This window comes from Anguilla rostrata, chromosome 6 (assembly GCF_018555375.3).
Source record: "Anguilla rostrata isolate EN2019 chromosome 6, ASM1855537v3, whole genome shotgun sequence".
NCBI classification, from domain to species: domain Eukaryota; kingdom Metazoa; phylum Chordata; class Actinopteri; order Anguilliformes; family Anguillidae; genus Anguilla; species Anguilla rostrata.
In genome coordinates this window covers 28,032,483-28,048,224 of record NC_057938.1, presented here as the reverse complement: position 1 = coordinate 28,048,224, position 15,742 = coordinate 28,032,483, and the positions used below count along the sequence as shown (strand labels likewise).

At 41.3% G+C, this 15,742-nt stretch overlaps 1 protein-coding gene across 4 annotated transcripts in view; it reads left to right on the top strand.

Moving 5' to 3' along the window:
• Nucleotides 1–15,742, top strand: part of lpin1a (lipin 1a) — a 110,266-nt gene that overhangs the window by 76,099 nt on the left and 18,425 nt on the right. For 2 of the 4 annotated variants that reach the window (XM_064341009.1, XM_064341011.1), the window contains exons 13-17: nt 8,406–8,483; nt 8,891–8,983; nt 10,900–10,967; nt 14,253–14,391; nt 14,648–14,796. In XM_064341009.1, the coding sequence (XP_064197079.1) occupies nt 8,406–8,483; nt 8,891–8,983; nt 10,900–10,967; nt 14,253–14,391; nt 14,648–14,796 (527 nt within the window). The remainder of the gene's footprint in view (nt 1–8,405; nt 8,484–8,890; nt 8,984–10,899; nt 10,968–14,252; nt 14,392–14,647; nt 14,797–15,742) is intronic. The other 2 variants (XM_064341012.1, XM_064341010.1) reach the window with 1 other exon arrangement.

The window sequence follows — 15,742 nt, the reverse complement described above, 5'->3', positions numbered from 1 at the left end:
AGGCACAAGAACTTCATTTTATAGAAATCATGCCCTTGACACAATTCTTTTTTGTTAACAACTTTTTCTTGAATATATTGGTAACACTGGGGTATCCAATATGTCCTATAGAAGAGACAGTAAAATATATATAACAACAGAGATATGGAAAAAAAGACATTTGAAAATTATAATAGCTCTCTCGTGTTTTGAATGACACTTGTCCATGCCTTAATACCTTTACTCTTAGCTCCCTGTAACCTAGCTGATGATCATTCATGAGCAGCAAGATACATAATATTACACACCCAGGTAGTCATGAGTGGTAGGTTAGGAATAAACCTTTGCTGATATATTGTCTTCTTTGCTGCACCAATGTGGCGTGCAAGACAACTCGGCACTCGGATATTTCAAGTGGGAAATTTCCATCTTTTGACGTCACTGCGTTCACGCTGTTTTACTTTGAAAAAAACATGGATTCCCACAGGACATGCTGCTTTATTTTATTGCTAAGGAGTATATTAAATGAGTAAATAGAGTGAAACTGCAAAACAATGTTAGGCTGTATTAGTACTGAAATGTAAATATGGTATTACTGTCAAGTGTTTCATTATATCATCTGCAGCATTTGTTTCTGAGCAAAATAACGTTTTCTAGCTAAGCTGGCTAGCGAAAAAAGTGGCTGATGGATATCATCAACTTTTAAATTTCACATATTGCTATAATGAATGGGAAACATAAATGATAGACCTGAAAAGTATTGATTTTAGGGCTTTCTGAAAACATGTAAAACAGTTCTAGATTTACATATATCACAGTAAGGGTCTTAGGAAATTTTCATTTCAAACTATTTCAGCGGAGAAGTATAGGCCCTGCATATAAGTTTATAGTGGTGTGGAAAGTTCCTGGAGGAAAAATATATATTGCTCCACGCTGTCATACCGGTGTCAACACCCCAAGACTGCAGCTCCCCTTCCCACACCTCTGAAAAAGAAGGCTGTCTAGCTGTTTGTGAAACAAATCTGCTATATAGATTAGATACCAATCCTCTACCCACAGACAGATATTGTACCCGTGGGTGCCTGGCTAAGGGAGTGTTAAAAGGAACCTTACAGGCATGAAAACTGAACGAATTTGTAAATAAAAATAATATGAATGAGCAGGGAAAGAGATGGCTGTCTGCAATTCTTGGAAAGTTTGCAGTCCAGAATTATCAAAGAGATCTCATAGAGTATATCCCTGTATGTATCCCTCTGGAGGACCATTCAAAATTCTATAATAGCTGGGCCCCTCAAAAAAAAAGCCAGATTATGCTGAATATGAAATGAGGTGGTATATGAAGAAATATCAGCAAACTTTTGCAGGAATTTGCAAAGTGAAAAAAGGGTTGTGGTAGCACGTTGGCAGGGTTCGAATTACGGGGGGGATTGGGGGTTTCTGACCCCCTAATTAAGACTTGGACCCCCCAAAAGAGGTAAAAACAACAGGTCGGGGGGGTCGAAACATTTATGTAACTTTCTTACCTGTAGGGTTGGTGTCTAGTGACGCCACTGATGGGAAATATATTGTAATATTTACAATATAGTTTGCAATGAAATACTGAGAGATTGCACATATAGCAGGTTAAACTATACATGTCCTGGATCAAAAACTCCTTGACCACAAGTGCGTCAAATCAAAGGGTGGATGCGCAGAACTACTAGAGATCTATGAATCAAAAAGTAAGCAGTGTGCCTAGTGTCTCCAAATCTATCCAAAATGTCTAAATTATGCATTGCTGTAAATCACAATCATGTATTTTGCTACAAATCAAATGTTTGACTTAAGGAACTCACTGTTGCATCATCTTCAAGTGGGAATTACAAGCTTTCCATCAATACTGTGGTCTAAAATGGCTAGGGGTCCAGAAACATATCCAAAATCTCTCCAAAATTGAATAAAATGCTTTTTTTCCATTGTAAAGCATATAAATGAGCCCCTTATGAAGGTTTAAGATGAAACATTGATATCAGATTAAAAAGTAATGCAAAGATATTGTCACACAATGCAGTACAGTAGGCTACCTAAATGTGCAACAGTTAACTCTTTTATGTATTTATATACTCTGTATTCTCGTATGTTTTCTTGTATGGAGATGGGATGACATGAAAAGAATTTTCAACCGTCCACCACGTTTTGGCAATGTTCCAACTCTCACGTCATCACTGTTGCATGCATCACAAAAATTACTAAACTACCCACAAACTGCGTTCATTTACTAATTACATACCGCGTTAGATTTTAAACTTTTCCCTGTGTGGAAACTGGTCTTTGTTTTTAGGTCGCGTTAGGTGTCTTTGTTTTTGGGTTGTTTGATTCTTAGAATTGATAGATTGCGATTATTGCACTATCACAAACTGTTAACCTCTGTAATCAGTGCGTTATTCGACTCAGCTTTTCAGCTGCTAATTAGGTACACTCGGAGTGACGCTTGCGTCGCTCCCTCCTAGTTTATGAGCCAGTTCCCCATTCCAGTCTGTGCTCTCCCCCTCAGAAGGCGCTTCCAGCAACGTGGCCCCCTTCGACAACGGAACCCCTCTAACCTCTGCTACCCCCCGCTGACCCCCTGTGAGAACTTCACGGTCACAGGGGGACTATGGAACTGCCAGTCTGCTACGCGCAAGGCAGACTTCATTTCCGCCTATGCCTCCCTCCAATCCCTGCAGTTCCTTGCCCTCACAGAGACCTGGATCACACCAGAGAACTCTGCCACTCCTGCTGCCCTCTCATCCTCCTACTCCTTCTCCCACACCCCCCGGCGATCTGGCCGTGGTGGTGGTACTGGTCTACTGATCTCCCCCACCTGGAAATTCTCTGTTCTCCCCCTCTCTGACCTGTCCATATCCACTTTTGAATTCCATCCTGTCTCTATCACCTACCCTGCTAACCTTTATATTATTGTTATTTATCACCCCCCGGGGCCCCTGGGAAGCTTCCTGGATGAGCTAGACACCCTGCTCAGCTCCTTCCCTGAGGACGGCACCCCGCTGATCCTCCTTGGAGACATCCACCTAGAAGCCTCCCAGTCTGCTGCCTTTCTACCACTACTTCACTCCTTTGACCTCTCCCTACAACACTCTCCTCCAACCCACAAGGCAGGCAACCTCCTAGACCTGATCTTCCTGAGGACCTGCTCCAGCTCCAATCTTACGGTTACCCCCCTGCATACGTCTGACCATCATTTCATCTCCTTCTCCCTCCCCCTCTCTCCACACCCTCCCTCTCCCCCTCCCATCCCCACTGTCACTGTCCGCCGTAACCTCCGCTCCCTATCACCCTCTTCTCTTGCTCACAGAGTGACTGCTTCCCTCCCCACTCTTCAATCATTTTCCAAGCTCCCCACTAACTCTGCATCCTCCACCCTGACGTCATCTCTCTCCTCAGCACTCGACTCCCTATGCCCCTTCGTCCCTAGGCCAGCACGTTCATCCCCTCCCAGTCCATGGATGTCTGACATCCTGCGCACCTCCAGAGCCACCCTCCGCGCTGCTGAGAGGAAGTGGGCCAAATCCAGGGACCTATCTGACCTCTCAGCCTATCAGTCTCTCCTGAAAGAGTTCTCTTCTTCTGTCACTGCCGCTAAGGCAAAATTCTACCAAACCAAAATTCATAACTCCATTTCTAACCCTCGTCAACTTTTCTCTATTTTCTCTTCTCTCCTCAGCGTGCCACCTCCTCCACCCCAGTCTTCCTTCACTGCAGATGACTTTGCAGCATTCTTTGACGAAAAGATTGCAGACATCCGCAGCTCCTTTGCCTCTGCTCCGCCCCCTCTGCGTCCTCCGCCCCCTCTGCGTCCTCCGCCCCCTCTGCGTCCTCCGCCCCCTCTGTGTCCTCCGCCCCCTCTGCGTCTTCCGCCCCCTGTTTCTCCACATTTTCTTTCCTCTCAGACACTGAAGTCTCCCAGCTTCTGCTCACCCACCGCCCTACCACCTGCGCCCTCGACCCTATCCCCTCATCTCTCCTTCAAACAATCACACCAGACATCCTCCCTTTTGTTGCCTCCCTCGTGAACTCATCCCTATCTTCTGGATGTTTCCCCTCATCCTTCAAGAAGGCCCACATCACCCCGCTGCTGAAGAAACCCACACTGGATCCTTCAGTCATTCAGAACTACTGCCCGGTATCTCTCCTCCCTTTCCTATCCAAAACACTCGAACGTGCTGCATCTAACCAGCTCTCTGCTTTCTTCTCTGAGAACAACCTGCTTGATCCCCACCAGTCTGGCTTCAGGCCTGGCCACTCGACTGAGACTGCACTCCTCTCGGTCAGTGAGTCACTCCATGCCGCACGAGCAGCCTCCCTGTCCTCTGTCCTGATTCTTCTAGACCTCTCCGCTGCATTTGACACTGTGGACCACTCTACCCTCCTGTCCTCCCTGGCAGCATCAGGGATCCGCGGCACAGTCCTTGACTGGATTGAGTCCTACCTCTCTGACCGCTCCTTCCAGGTTGCCTGGGCGGGTAAGGTATCACCACCCCGTCCCCTCACCACCGGAGTTCCCCAGGGCTCAGTCCTTGGTCCCCTTCTCTTCTCCATGTACACCAGATCCCTTGGCCCTGTAATATCTGCCCATGGCTTGTCCTATCATTCCTATGCCGACGACACGCAACTCTTTCTCTCCTTCTCCCCATCGGACACACAGGTCCCCGCCCGCATCTCCGCTTGCCTGAGGGACATACAGAGCTGGATGGACAATCACCACCTGAAGCTCAACCCGGGAAAGACGGAGCTAATCTTTATTCCTGCTCTATCCTCTCCCCTCCTCGACTTTTCCATTTCCTTAGGGGACACCGTAGTGACATCATCACCCTGCGCCAAGAATCTCGGAGTGATGATGGACAACAGGCTGTCCCTCTCCAACAACATTGCAGCAGTAACCCGGGCATGCAGATTTTTCCTATACAACATCCGCAGAATCCGCCCCTTTCTCACCACCTACTCAACCCAGCTCCTGGTCCAAGCAATGGTTCTATCTCGCCTGGACTACTGCAACTCTCTTCTGGCTGGACTACCGGCATCTGCCACCAGACCCCTGCAGCTCATCCAGAATGCTGCGGCTCGTCTGGTCTTCAACCTCCCCAGACACTCCCACGTAACTCGCCTGCTCACTACCCTCCACTGGCTGCCTGTTATAGCTCGCATCAAATTCAAAACATTGGTTCTAGCATACCAGGCAGTCAATGCCCCAGCATACCTTCAAAAGATTTTCAAACCCTACATGCCAACCAGATCCCTCCGTTCTGCTACCTCAGGACGCCTAGCACCTCCCCCTCTTCGCACCTGCACTTCCAGAACACGTCTCCTGTCTGTTCTGGCCCCACGATGGTGGAATGACCTCCCTGTGGAGGTCAGAACAGCTGAGACTGTGACCCATTTCAAACGACGACTGAAGACCCACCTCTTCAGGCTGCACCTCTCCCCATCCCTCCCTTCCCCCCCTGTAAATGACTAAACTTAGGGGTGTAACTAGGCAGCTGTTTAATAGGTGACTTGGTTGATGCGCCAGTCTTAACGACTACTTGTATTTTTATTTATTTTTATTTTTCCATAGATTGCGTTGTTGCCGTTCTCGTTGTTAGTGTTAATCAGTTTAACCACCAGGGTCCAAGTTGAACTATGCGGTTGTTCCCTGTACTTGGACCGGTACTTCTCTCTAGGGGTTTCGTCATACTTGTTCCTGGTTATGGTTATACACTTTGTTGTACGTCGCTCTGGATAAGAGCGTCTGCCAAATGCCTGTAATGTAATGTAATGTAAACAAACACTTACATTACAGTCTGAAGTATTCTCTTTATAAAATACCACTAACCTATTTAAAGACACGCAATTTCAAAAATAACGTATATAACTGAAATATTTCGAGCAGTAATACTTGCATAGCAGTGATTAAATCTTATCTGTGTTCAGTAGACAGAGACAGAGACAGTAAATCAATGATACAGTTCTATCCGCTTCTGTCTTACTGCAGAAAACGAAGTCAGCTAGGTCTATCAGCAAACATATGGCTTAGCTATGCCCAGAATTCCTCAATAGTAATAGTATTTACCAAGAAATTACAAAAAATTGTTGACAACGTTTCAGGTGCAGCGTCTTTTACTGCTACCACAGAGTGAGAAAAGTTTTACACTCACCTACTGAATAAATGAATTGTCAGTCAAGCCAGACTGTACTAAAAAGGGCGACAACGCCGTAAACAATACGTGTGGTATTATGCACAGCTATTTTGGAAGGTACCCAAGCGTCACAAATGGGCGTACATTTCACAAACGGATTGTCCAAGACAATATATGACCACTCAAATATACGACATATATATGCATAAAACCAATGGTAAGGTTGTATATTTATTCAATATTTAGTCCCAAATATTGGCTGTAGAATGACATGGTATCATTTTTGAAAACTTCATCTCGTTTATTTCATTATTCAGTGAGCAGCGTTTTCACCGCTGTATTGGCATATTGTAGGGCTATTGTCGGGTTTATCTTGTTGATATGATGGAATACGATTTTTGAGGGGTGAAAGAATATTTTTATGAATGCCCAGATAGACAATATTGTCCATTATGTCATGGGTGGGGGGTGTAGTTGCAGATGAGACTGCAGGGAGGGGGTGCTTGTTAAATGAACGACCAGAGCGACAATGGTGGGGCTGCGAAACTCCGTTTTCGGGATAGTTGTCGTGTATCGTCTACTAATGAAACTAAAACAACGCGTTTCTGTTTTTATCTCACACTTTGGTTGCAGTAGCACCGAATGTTTGAGTTTAGTAATCTCAGCACGCCGGCGTGCCGACCACTAGGGGCTGTGCGCTAAGAGGTTAACAGGTGCTCCAGGACCTGTAGAATTTTTCATATTTAAAAAAAATAGTGACCACCCGCCTTATTTTAAAATGCATGGGGTATATTCCTACATCATTTTCACCACATGCAGTACCATATATTTCCAATGGAGGGAAGAAGGGTGAAACTGATGTAGGAATAAATCCCATGCATTTTGAAATTGCCTTTAGCCATTCGCTCATAGCCTTTATGTGCATTACAGTACCAAAATAAATCATATCTGAAAAAAAAACTTATTTTCAACATACAAAAAAAAAGTTATTCACACATACAAAACACATTAAGTCATTAATTCAAACTTGGAATATAGGCCTGACATTTAAAGTATTGCTATCAAAATTGGGCCAAGTTACAAGAAACAATCTTAGCTGACGCAAATTAAACAAGCTGTATTCCAAAGCAATGCAACCCAATGTTTCTTCTGAAGACAATGTGGTCTTTCAAACTTTCTGTCACGTCAAAGTTTCAAATAACAAAAATTGCCTCATGGAAGAAAGCATTTAAATGAATGTGTGAAACCACTGATGACTAGAAAGGATATGTTTATCCTTGGTTGTCAAGTTCATTTTACAAAACGTAAAGTTCTTCTATATTTACAACTTCAAATAAATACTGATTGTTAAATGAATAAATAAATAAATACTTAATATAGACAAAAACTTGCAGGTAGGCTAATTTGAGACTCTAAATTGCCCATAGGTGTGAGTGGGTGAGTGAATTGTGTGTCTGCCCTGCAATAGATTGGTGATCTGTCATTCAGGGTGTATTCCTGCCTCTCGCCAATGCATGCTGGGATAGGCCCTGGGCATGTCGAAGTGTCCTTGAGCAAGACACCTAACCCCTAATTGCTCTGGCGAATGAGAGGCATCAATTGTAAAGCGCTTTGGATAAAAGTGCTATATAAATGCAGTCCATAGGCTCCAGCACCCCCTGCAACCCTTCCCAGGAATAAGCAGATATAGATAATGGATGAATGGATGGATGTAAGCAACATTATGCTTTAGATGGGTTTCTTGTAGCAGAGCCGCATCTGTATGATTACGGTAAAGCAGATCAAGGCATTTTACTTGCTTAGTTAAATTGTTAAGACCATGCTTCAGCTTCAGATAATATCAAGCTTTATGAAGTGGTAAAGCGTTAATATGTGTTTCCCTTCATAACGATACTGTAAAAAATGTCTATCCGCTGACTGAAAGACTTTGTCCTTCCAGGCATACCTGCTGAACAAAGCATCACATACTTCACTCAACTTTGTACAGAAATTGCATCTGTTTAGAGTTCCTTGAGTCAAACTAAGCACTTCCTGTGAGTTTGATTTTCATATGCTTTTGAGACTTTTCAGGGATGTTAAAATGAGTTAATGTTCAAAACTGACCTAAATATGAAGTGAGAATTGTAAGAAAAATATTATTAGATGAACAGCACCATAAAAGCATAGTAAAACAGTTTTTTTCCCTCTGTTTTCTCCCCCCACACTCCACCCTCACCCTGTTGTTTCATTTCCTTATCTTGTGTTCATTTTTCTGTTTTGTTTCTTTCTTAGTATTCTTGCCTCAGTTACATTTACTGCGCACTGGAGCTCATTCTCTGTTGTATGTGCAGTGTTATTGGGTACAGGACTGTACGTTCCCCCAAACTTACTTACATTCACAGGCCAGGAATGTAAGTTTTCCTGACTAATCAGGAAAGGGTAATTTTCTGACCCTAATTGTCTGTCAGAGACAGAGGACTCAGGTATGCCAGAAGCACACACACCAAGAGGTTTTCCACATTTTCACAGCTGATAGCAAGAAAACATGTTTAGCAGTAAATCCAAACACTAGCAGCCCCAGAGATAATTTAGGTATGTAAATCAAAGATTCCAGATTTATCGGGAAGAATCACATCCCTGACCTGGCTGTGTGTTTGCTGTAACGTTCAGCATGCCTGTGCTTAGCCTCGCCCCTGCTCATGTCCCTCAGGCTGTGATTCTGGACTTTCTTTCAGTTTAGTTTTTGTGTTTGTTGAGTTTTGATTCATTTGCTCCAGGCCACGGTGGAGAACATCATGAAGGAAAAGATGCCAAAGAAAGGAGGCCGCTGGTGGTTCTCATGGCGTGGCAGGAACAACAGCGTGAAGTCGGTATGTCTCCAAACATGGCCTGCATGATGGCGGGCAATAAAACATGGACAGTCCTCTGGTCAGGATGTGTTTAAGCATATTTTTTATTTGCATCTTTGAAGTGTGTTGCTAGGCTTCAACAACTGATAAGGCCTGAATAAGACAGAACCTGTAAAATGACAGCTTAAGTTATTATACCCGAACTAGAAGATTGCATAAATATTTAGTGTGAAATCTAAAAGGAATCACAGATCAGCCAATCTACAATTTTTCACAGCAAATGCTACTGTTCAAAAATTGTTTTGGACTCTCAAGGCTCACAGAGGGGGAAAAACAGTTCAAGGTATATTTGAATCCATTTCTGTAATTCAAAGTCTTGGTTGACTTTCAAAGAAATATTCAAGGGCCACAGTTGGAAGTTTGGTCTCCAAATCTACTATCAGATTCCATCTCCATGTCGACAGGCTTTTAGAAAGGGTTGGAAAAAAATAAAAGCCACTTTGAGTGGAATCAAGAAAAATAAGCATCTGTACAGTATTGGAACTTGAATTGAAACCATGTTTATGGTTATATGACACAAAAAATATATTTTTTAAAGTTTTTTGGCCATCCACATTCACAGTGGGTTTGTTCAAAGAAGGATGCTTATTAGCACTGAAATATGGTGTTGGATCTTTGATGTTATGGGTATGGTTTGCATCTACTGGTCCATGGACTTCTGTTAAGGTCAATGGAAACATGAAAGTACCAAAACATTTTTGTCAAAAACTTAGTGCATCCTGCCAGGTAGCAGAAATTGTGTTCCATATTAACCTTTCAGCAAGGAAAAGATCCCAAGCATTCCTCAGAATTAACCAAGACAAGTAGTGTTTTTCAATGGACATCTCCAGTCTTGGTTTTTGTTTCCGGTTTGAATTGAAGAGGGCAGTCCACAAGTGTAGGCCAAAATACATGAAGGATCTTGTGTAGATTTGTGTAGAGTTATGGTCAGAGATCCCTCCAATATTTTCACCAATCTCATAGAACACTAGAGAAGATGTGTGAGGGTAGGCAAAGTTCTAAAAACAGTGTGAATATTTTGACAATTATTTGTGGGGGAAATACATTTAAAGTGTATGACTTATTTTGGTTTATTCTATTGAATCATTATTAAAGTAGAATATTTTCCACATATTTTCCACATATTGAATATATAGCTAAGTACTATTTGTTTTAGACAGTTTTTTGTTCATCTTTATCAAAGGTGCAAATCATAGTGCAAGGGAATTGTATATTTATTTGGCATGGAAATCACAGGGACCTCACAATATGATATCTTGAAACTTGGGTCTCAATACAATACTGTTGCAATTATTTTTGTTTTGTGATACACTGATATTGCTATAGACTAATATTGCAATTTTATAGAATGATTTATTCCTGCGTTTTATTAATTCAGTTCTCATTTGATTACAACGTACATTATAAAGTTCATATCATATGTCTGAGGAAAAAAATCTGGCAAAACCCATTACACCCCATACATAATAAAAAGCCATGTATCAATTGATTTCATTTAAAACTTTTATTTGTGCAAATGAACACATTAGCAGCCTGTAAGAAAATAAAACATTCGAAAATATAGGGTCCTTTCAGCAGCTTTAATTTCAATAAACAGAATGTGTAATTCAATTTATGGAAAAAATAAACAATGATAATGCTGAATTCTAGATGTGCAACAGTTGCAGCAGTTGTAGACCATCTTCAGTTTCAGATGGCACATCAATAAGATGTAACATTTATTTTACATGAAATGTCTTAGTTACATCAACACTGAGAAAGCTAAGCATTTTGGCATAAATACTTCATGTCAAATCGCAAAATAATGTTTTCTCACATTCTCACTGTTGCTGTACATGCTGATATTATCAATGGTAAAGCTGGTTCCCTGTTGACAGGAGTCTCCTTCAGAGCAGGGAATCGGTGGAGGCGGAGAGCAAACGGGAAAGATGGCTTCTGTAAACAGGTAATACTGAGCCTATGGAACAGGTTTATTCATGTATCTGTTCTTCATGGAACGTTATCAAAACCTTGATCTGCAGTATTGTGATAAAGCCATTAGGTGCCAGTGGGGCCACAGGAAAGGCATTTGTCTGCAGGTGTAGTTAGCATATTATACATTGTTGTATGCCATTTCTATATCAATGTAATTGTGTTTCTGTAATTTCATTTGGTATGAAGACACTGCTCTGACATCTTTTACAGTAAATGGTCAAGGAATCATTTTCCAGCTTTTTCCTACATTGGCTCAAATTTCTGGCGTGTAGACTGCACTATTGGGATGGCAGGTATGCCATCCCATCACGCCAGATTACACCTTGGTGGGACGGCATGCCCCATACCTATATAGCACAGAGAGGTTGGCACTTTTCAGGGTTCCCTACAGAAATAACCTCAATGACCACAGACACTCAGCCCTTAAAAACATGAAATTCTGTACCTTCTGACCCCATTTCAACAGACAGAATTCACAAACAACTTCACCTGTCCACACAATAAAGCTCCAAGCTTAGGGAATTTTGTGTTTTCTCCTTCTTCCTGCCTGATTACATCATCAATGCTCCAAGCCCACAAATAATGTCTCCCCATTGGACATTTAAGGTACATCAGCCAATAAAAACATTGAATGCACATGCAAAATGACATATAAAGTTGAAGCGCACTTGTTTAAAACAGCTATATGTTGGTGTTCCTATATCTCCTACACTGTTAGCTCACTGGGTAGCATGTCAGCCTGTGTTACTTTTGGATGACTGACAGGCGAGTTTTGAGCCCCCCTTGGACTCATGAGAACCTCTCACTCATTACACTGCCTTGCTGGGTACCTAAAAATAAAACATTTAAACTATTGCTTTTGTATCTGTACAATCTTGTGGGAAGCTAATTTCTATTTCTTAAATACAAATAAAATACACCAACACTTTAGACAGTTCCGCTTTTGGCATTTTAACCGAGTTCTATGTCAGCTACCTTGCTAACGACACAACAGACTGACTGTATTAGTTGTGCAGATGGCTGTGAAATTAATGAGCACTAAAATCAGCGTTGCACTTCGGTCTGGTAGGCAGCGTTACTGGTTGTATAGAAACTGGTGCAAGGTAATGACTTCTTCAAGGCAGGTATGTTGCAGTGGTTTTGGGGTGGCAGTGTAACCACAAAAAATAGACAAAAACATTGGACAGTGGCTGCACACAATGTTATTAAGAAGAATGGTAGGACTAACTAATTAAGTTGCACATGTCACATATAAGCTACTTCATCGCATGCAACATTTCTACAATTGTATTAAGCAAATATAACAATTGTATTTATTTACTAAATTCAATTTCTTACTTCAGTCTACTTAATAATACTGCGTACAACTACTAGCTAACATTTCGTTTGTGTGTGTGTGTGTGTGTGTGTGTGTGTTCTACACTACTATATGTAGGCTAGTGTTGGGCAGAGCTACTAGCTTAACTAGCCTACATTTTCCAGTACCATGTGTGTACTTTCTATTTCTAAAATCAAGCAGTTACAATTTTAGGCTAGCTGTATTGGCATAAAAGTACATTAGTTAGGCCAGCATCATTTGTTGACTACGAATATCCCAGTTTACATTTAAAGCCCCATTGTCAGATATTGAAAGCAAAACCTAAAATAGGCCACATTGTGTTACCAACACAGTTTCCTTGCGCCTGTTGCACTGGCAACGTTTGTTACTATCACATACAATATAAGCCTAATTGTATGTAAACCTGTATTGGCATAAAGGTACATTCATTACACCAATTTCATATCTGAACAATAACCCAGCTTTTACATTCACAGCATTATCTGTTGGATATTTAAAGCGAAATTCCCTGTCTAAAATGGACACGATTTGTCGTGTTACCACAACTGCTCTGCCCCATATAAAATGCAAGTAATCGTGTTACTGTCACGTAATATTGGACATTTAATTGACCATACCACAAATGAATGGACACGCTTAATGTAACAAAGTTCTGAACAGCAGCAGATTGGCCATATTTCACATCAATCAAGCATACCTGTCTGTTAGGCAGAAGCTGTAGTGAATGAGATGAAAACGGCAGGAATTCCGCATTCTTTAAAACAAGCATGGCCTCTGCAATCGACATATTTGCCACCACTGGCATACAGTGCACTTTCATTTCTTTGTCATTCATGGTCAAGGAAAAATTCTTGAATCCATGCCTATGTGTTTCTTTCATCTAGACTCTCTTTAACCATGCATGTATGTGTATGGATGTCTCTCATAGCCTAAATTTATATATGAATTCCTATTATCACTATTACTATTATAACTCATAACAAACCCAGTACAAAAAGATATATCTGATGAAAACACCTTTTCAACATACAAAAATGCCAAGTTGCTCACACATACAAAGCACTATCTACAAGTCATTACTTCAAATCTAGGCCTGCTATTAAAAGTATTGATAACAAAATTGTACCAAGTTACATGAAGCAATATTGGCTATCTTAGCTCACACAGATTAAACATTCCACAGCAATGCTGCCCAATGTTTCCTAAATTATTTCAAGTAATTTGGCCCTGTGTGTTCTTAATCTTACCATTTGAACACAATGTTCTCATTCATAATTTGTGTCACAAAATGTCTAATAATAAAAATTGCCTCATGCATGCCATTTACATGACTGTATGAAACTGCTAGTCAATACCTACAGAAAGGATATTCCTCCAGACAGGATATATTTATACTTGTCAAGTTGTCAAGTTTGTTTTACAAAATGTACGAGTCCTTGTATGTTTACAATTACAAATAAATACTGATTGCACAATAAATACTGTACATACACACATATATGCAATATTTTATCCCCATGGGGAAATTTCCCTAGCAGCATGTAACATTCACATTTATAAACAGATGTTTATACCAAGAAACATACAATCATTCACACTACAGAAGAAGGGGGGGGGGGGCATAAATACAGATACAAATTACACATCTTGAGGCCTATTACTAGGCAGGCTCAATTACACCAGGCAATATCAACAGAGGACAGAAAAGTATTTGAATCCAAAACAAATAAGTATTTCACCCAGGTCTGTAGCCAATATTGTTTCATGTAACTTTGTACAATTTTGATTTGAAGTAATGACTTACAGATATAGTGCATTGTTTGTGGCATTTTGGCATTTTTGTATGTTTTTTATCAGATTGTGTTATACAAAATAATGATTGTTGATTAATCTTCCCCTGGCCTTCTGCTAACTCAGGCGGAAGGAAGAATCGTCCTCCAGCGATGAGGACCACAGAAGTGCCAAGCCGAGTCCCAGCTCTGCCCAGTCCGACACTCTGCTCACCCCTGGGGCTGTTTCCTATAAGAAGACACTCCGCCTCACCTCCGAGCAGCTGGTGAGTCTCAGCCCCTCTGTAAAATTGATGCCAGTAGCCTAGAGGTGTGGTTTAGAGCTGCTACCCACCCAATAAAAACATACTACGTTGTGACAAAGTCATGGTTTTTAATTTTCTATTATAAGATACATTTAGTCTGATATAATTAACAAAATATAATAAATTAATTTTTAATCAATTAGTCTTAAAGAAATTAAATGTATTATTGTTATTAGTGTGTAAACTGCAGATAGTGACAAGTCTCTCTGTGCCGCAGATTAGCCTGCAGCTAAAGGACGGCCCTAATGATGTGGTATTCAGTGTCACCACCCAGTACCAGGGCACATGCCGTTGTGAGGGCACTATCTACCTGTGGAGCTGGGATGACAAAATTGTCATCTCTGACATTGACGGCACCATCACCAGGTATTAGATTAAATTGTCAGAATAACTTTTATCATAAAGGAACCGCAGCATCATGTGGCAACTGGCCCGTATATGGGTCTGACCTGGAATTGTGGTGTTTGGTTTGGGCAGGGGGCCTTTACAGTATTGATTATAATGCTGATGCAATATTTAGAAGTCAGAAAATCAATGGTACTCACTGATGTACAGTAAAGGCTAATTCATACTTTCCGCGTCCGCGTGTTCGCGAGGGTCCGCTTTGGTCCGCATGGCGTAAATGTCGTCATCCGCCCATGTCCGCGAGGGGTCAGCCCAAAATTTGTTACTGCGTGGACTGTACGCATAGCAAGCGCACCGACTGCACATGCTCCAGATAACAAAATTTAATGGATGCTTGTTTTGAAGAGAGTTGTGCGAGGAGATTCGCTATTACCCACATTTATATTGTCTAGCTGGGCATTCGTAAAAATATTCTTTCACCGTTCAAAAATCGTATTCCTTCATACCAACAAGATAAAGCCGACAATAGCCCTAAGATATGCCAATAGGGCAGTGAAAACGCTGCTCACTGAATAACGAAATAAACGAGACAGTTTTAAAATGACATGATACCATGTCATTATACAGTCAATATCTGGGACTAAATATTGAATAAATATACAACCTTCCCATTGATTTTACGCGTAGAGATGTCCGTTTTGAGACTGAGTGGTCACATTGTCTTAGACAATCCGTTTGGGAAATACACGTGCATTTGTGATGCCTGGGTACATTCCAAAATAGTTGTGCGTAATACCACACCTGTTGTTCACGGCGTTGTCACCCTTTTTAGTACAGTCTGTCTCGTTTGACAATTCGTTTATTCAGTAGGTGAGAGTATAAGCTTTCTAACGATGTATAGCATGTCCAATTTTGCTTTTGGAATAGCGTTTTATAGGTCAGTGTAACAGAAAATTTTCTTATCATC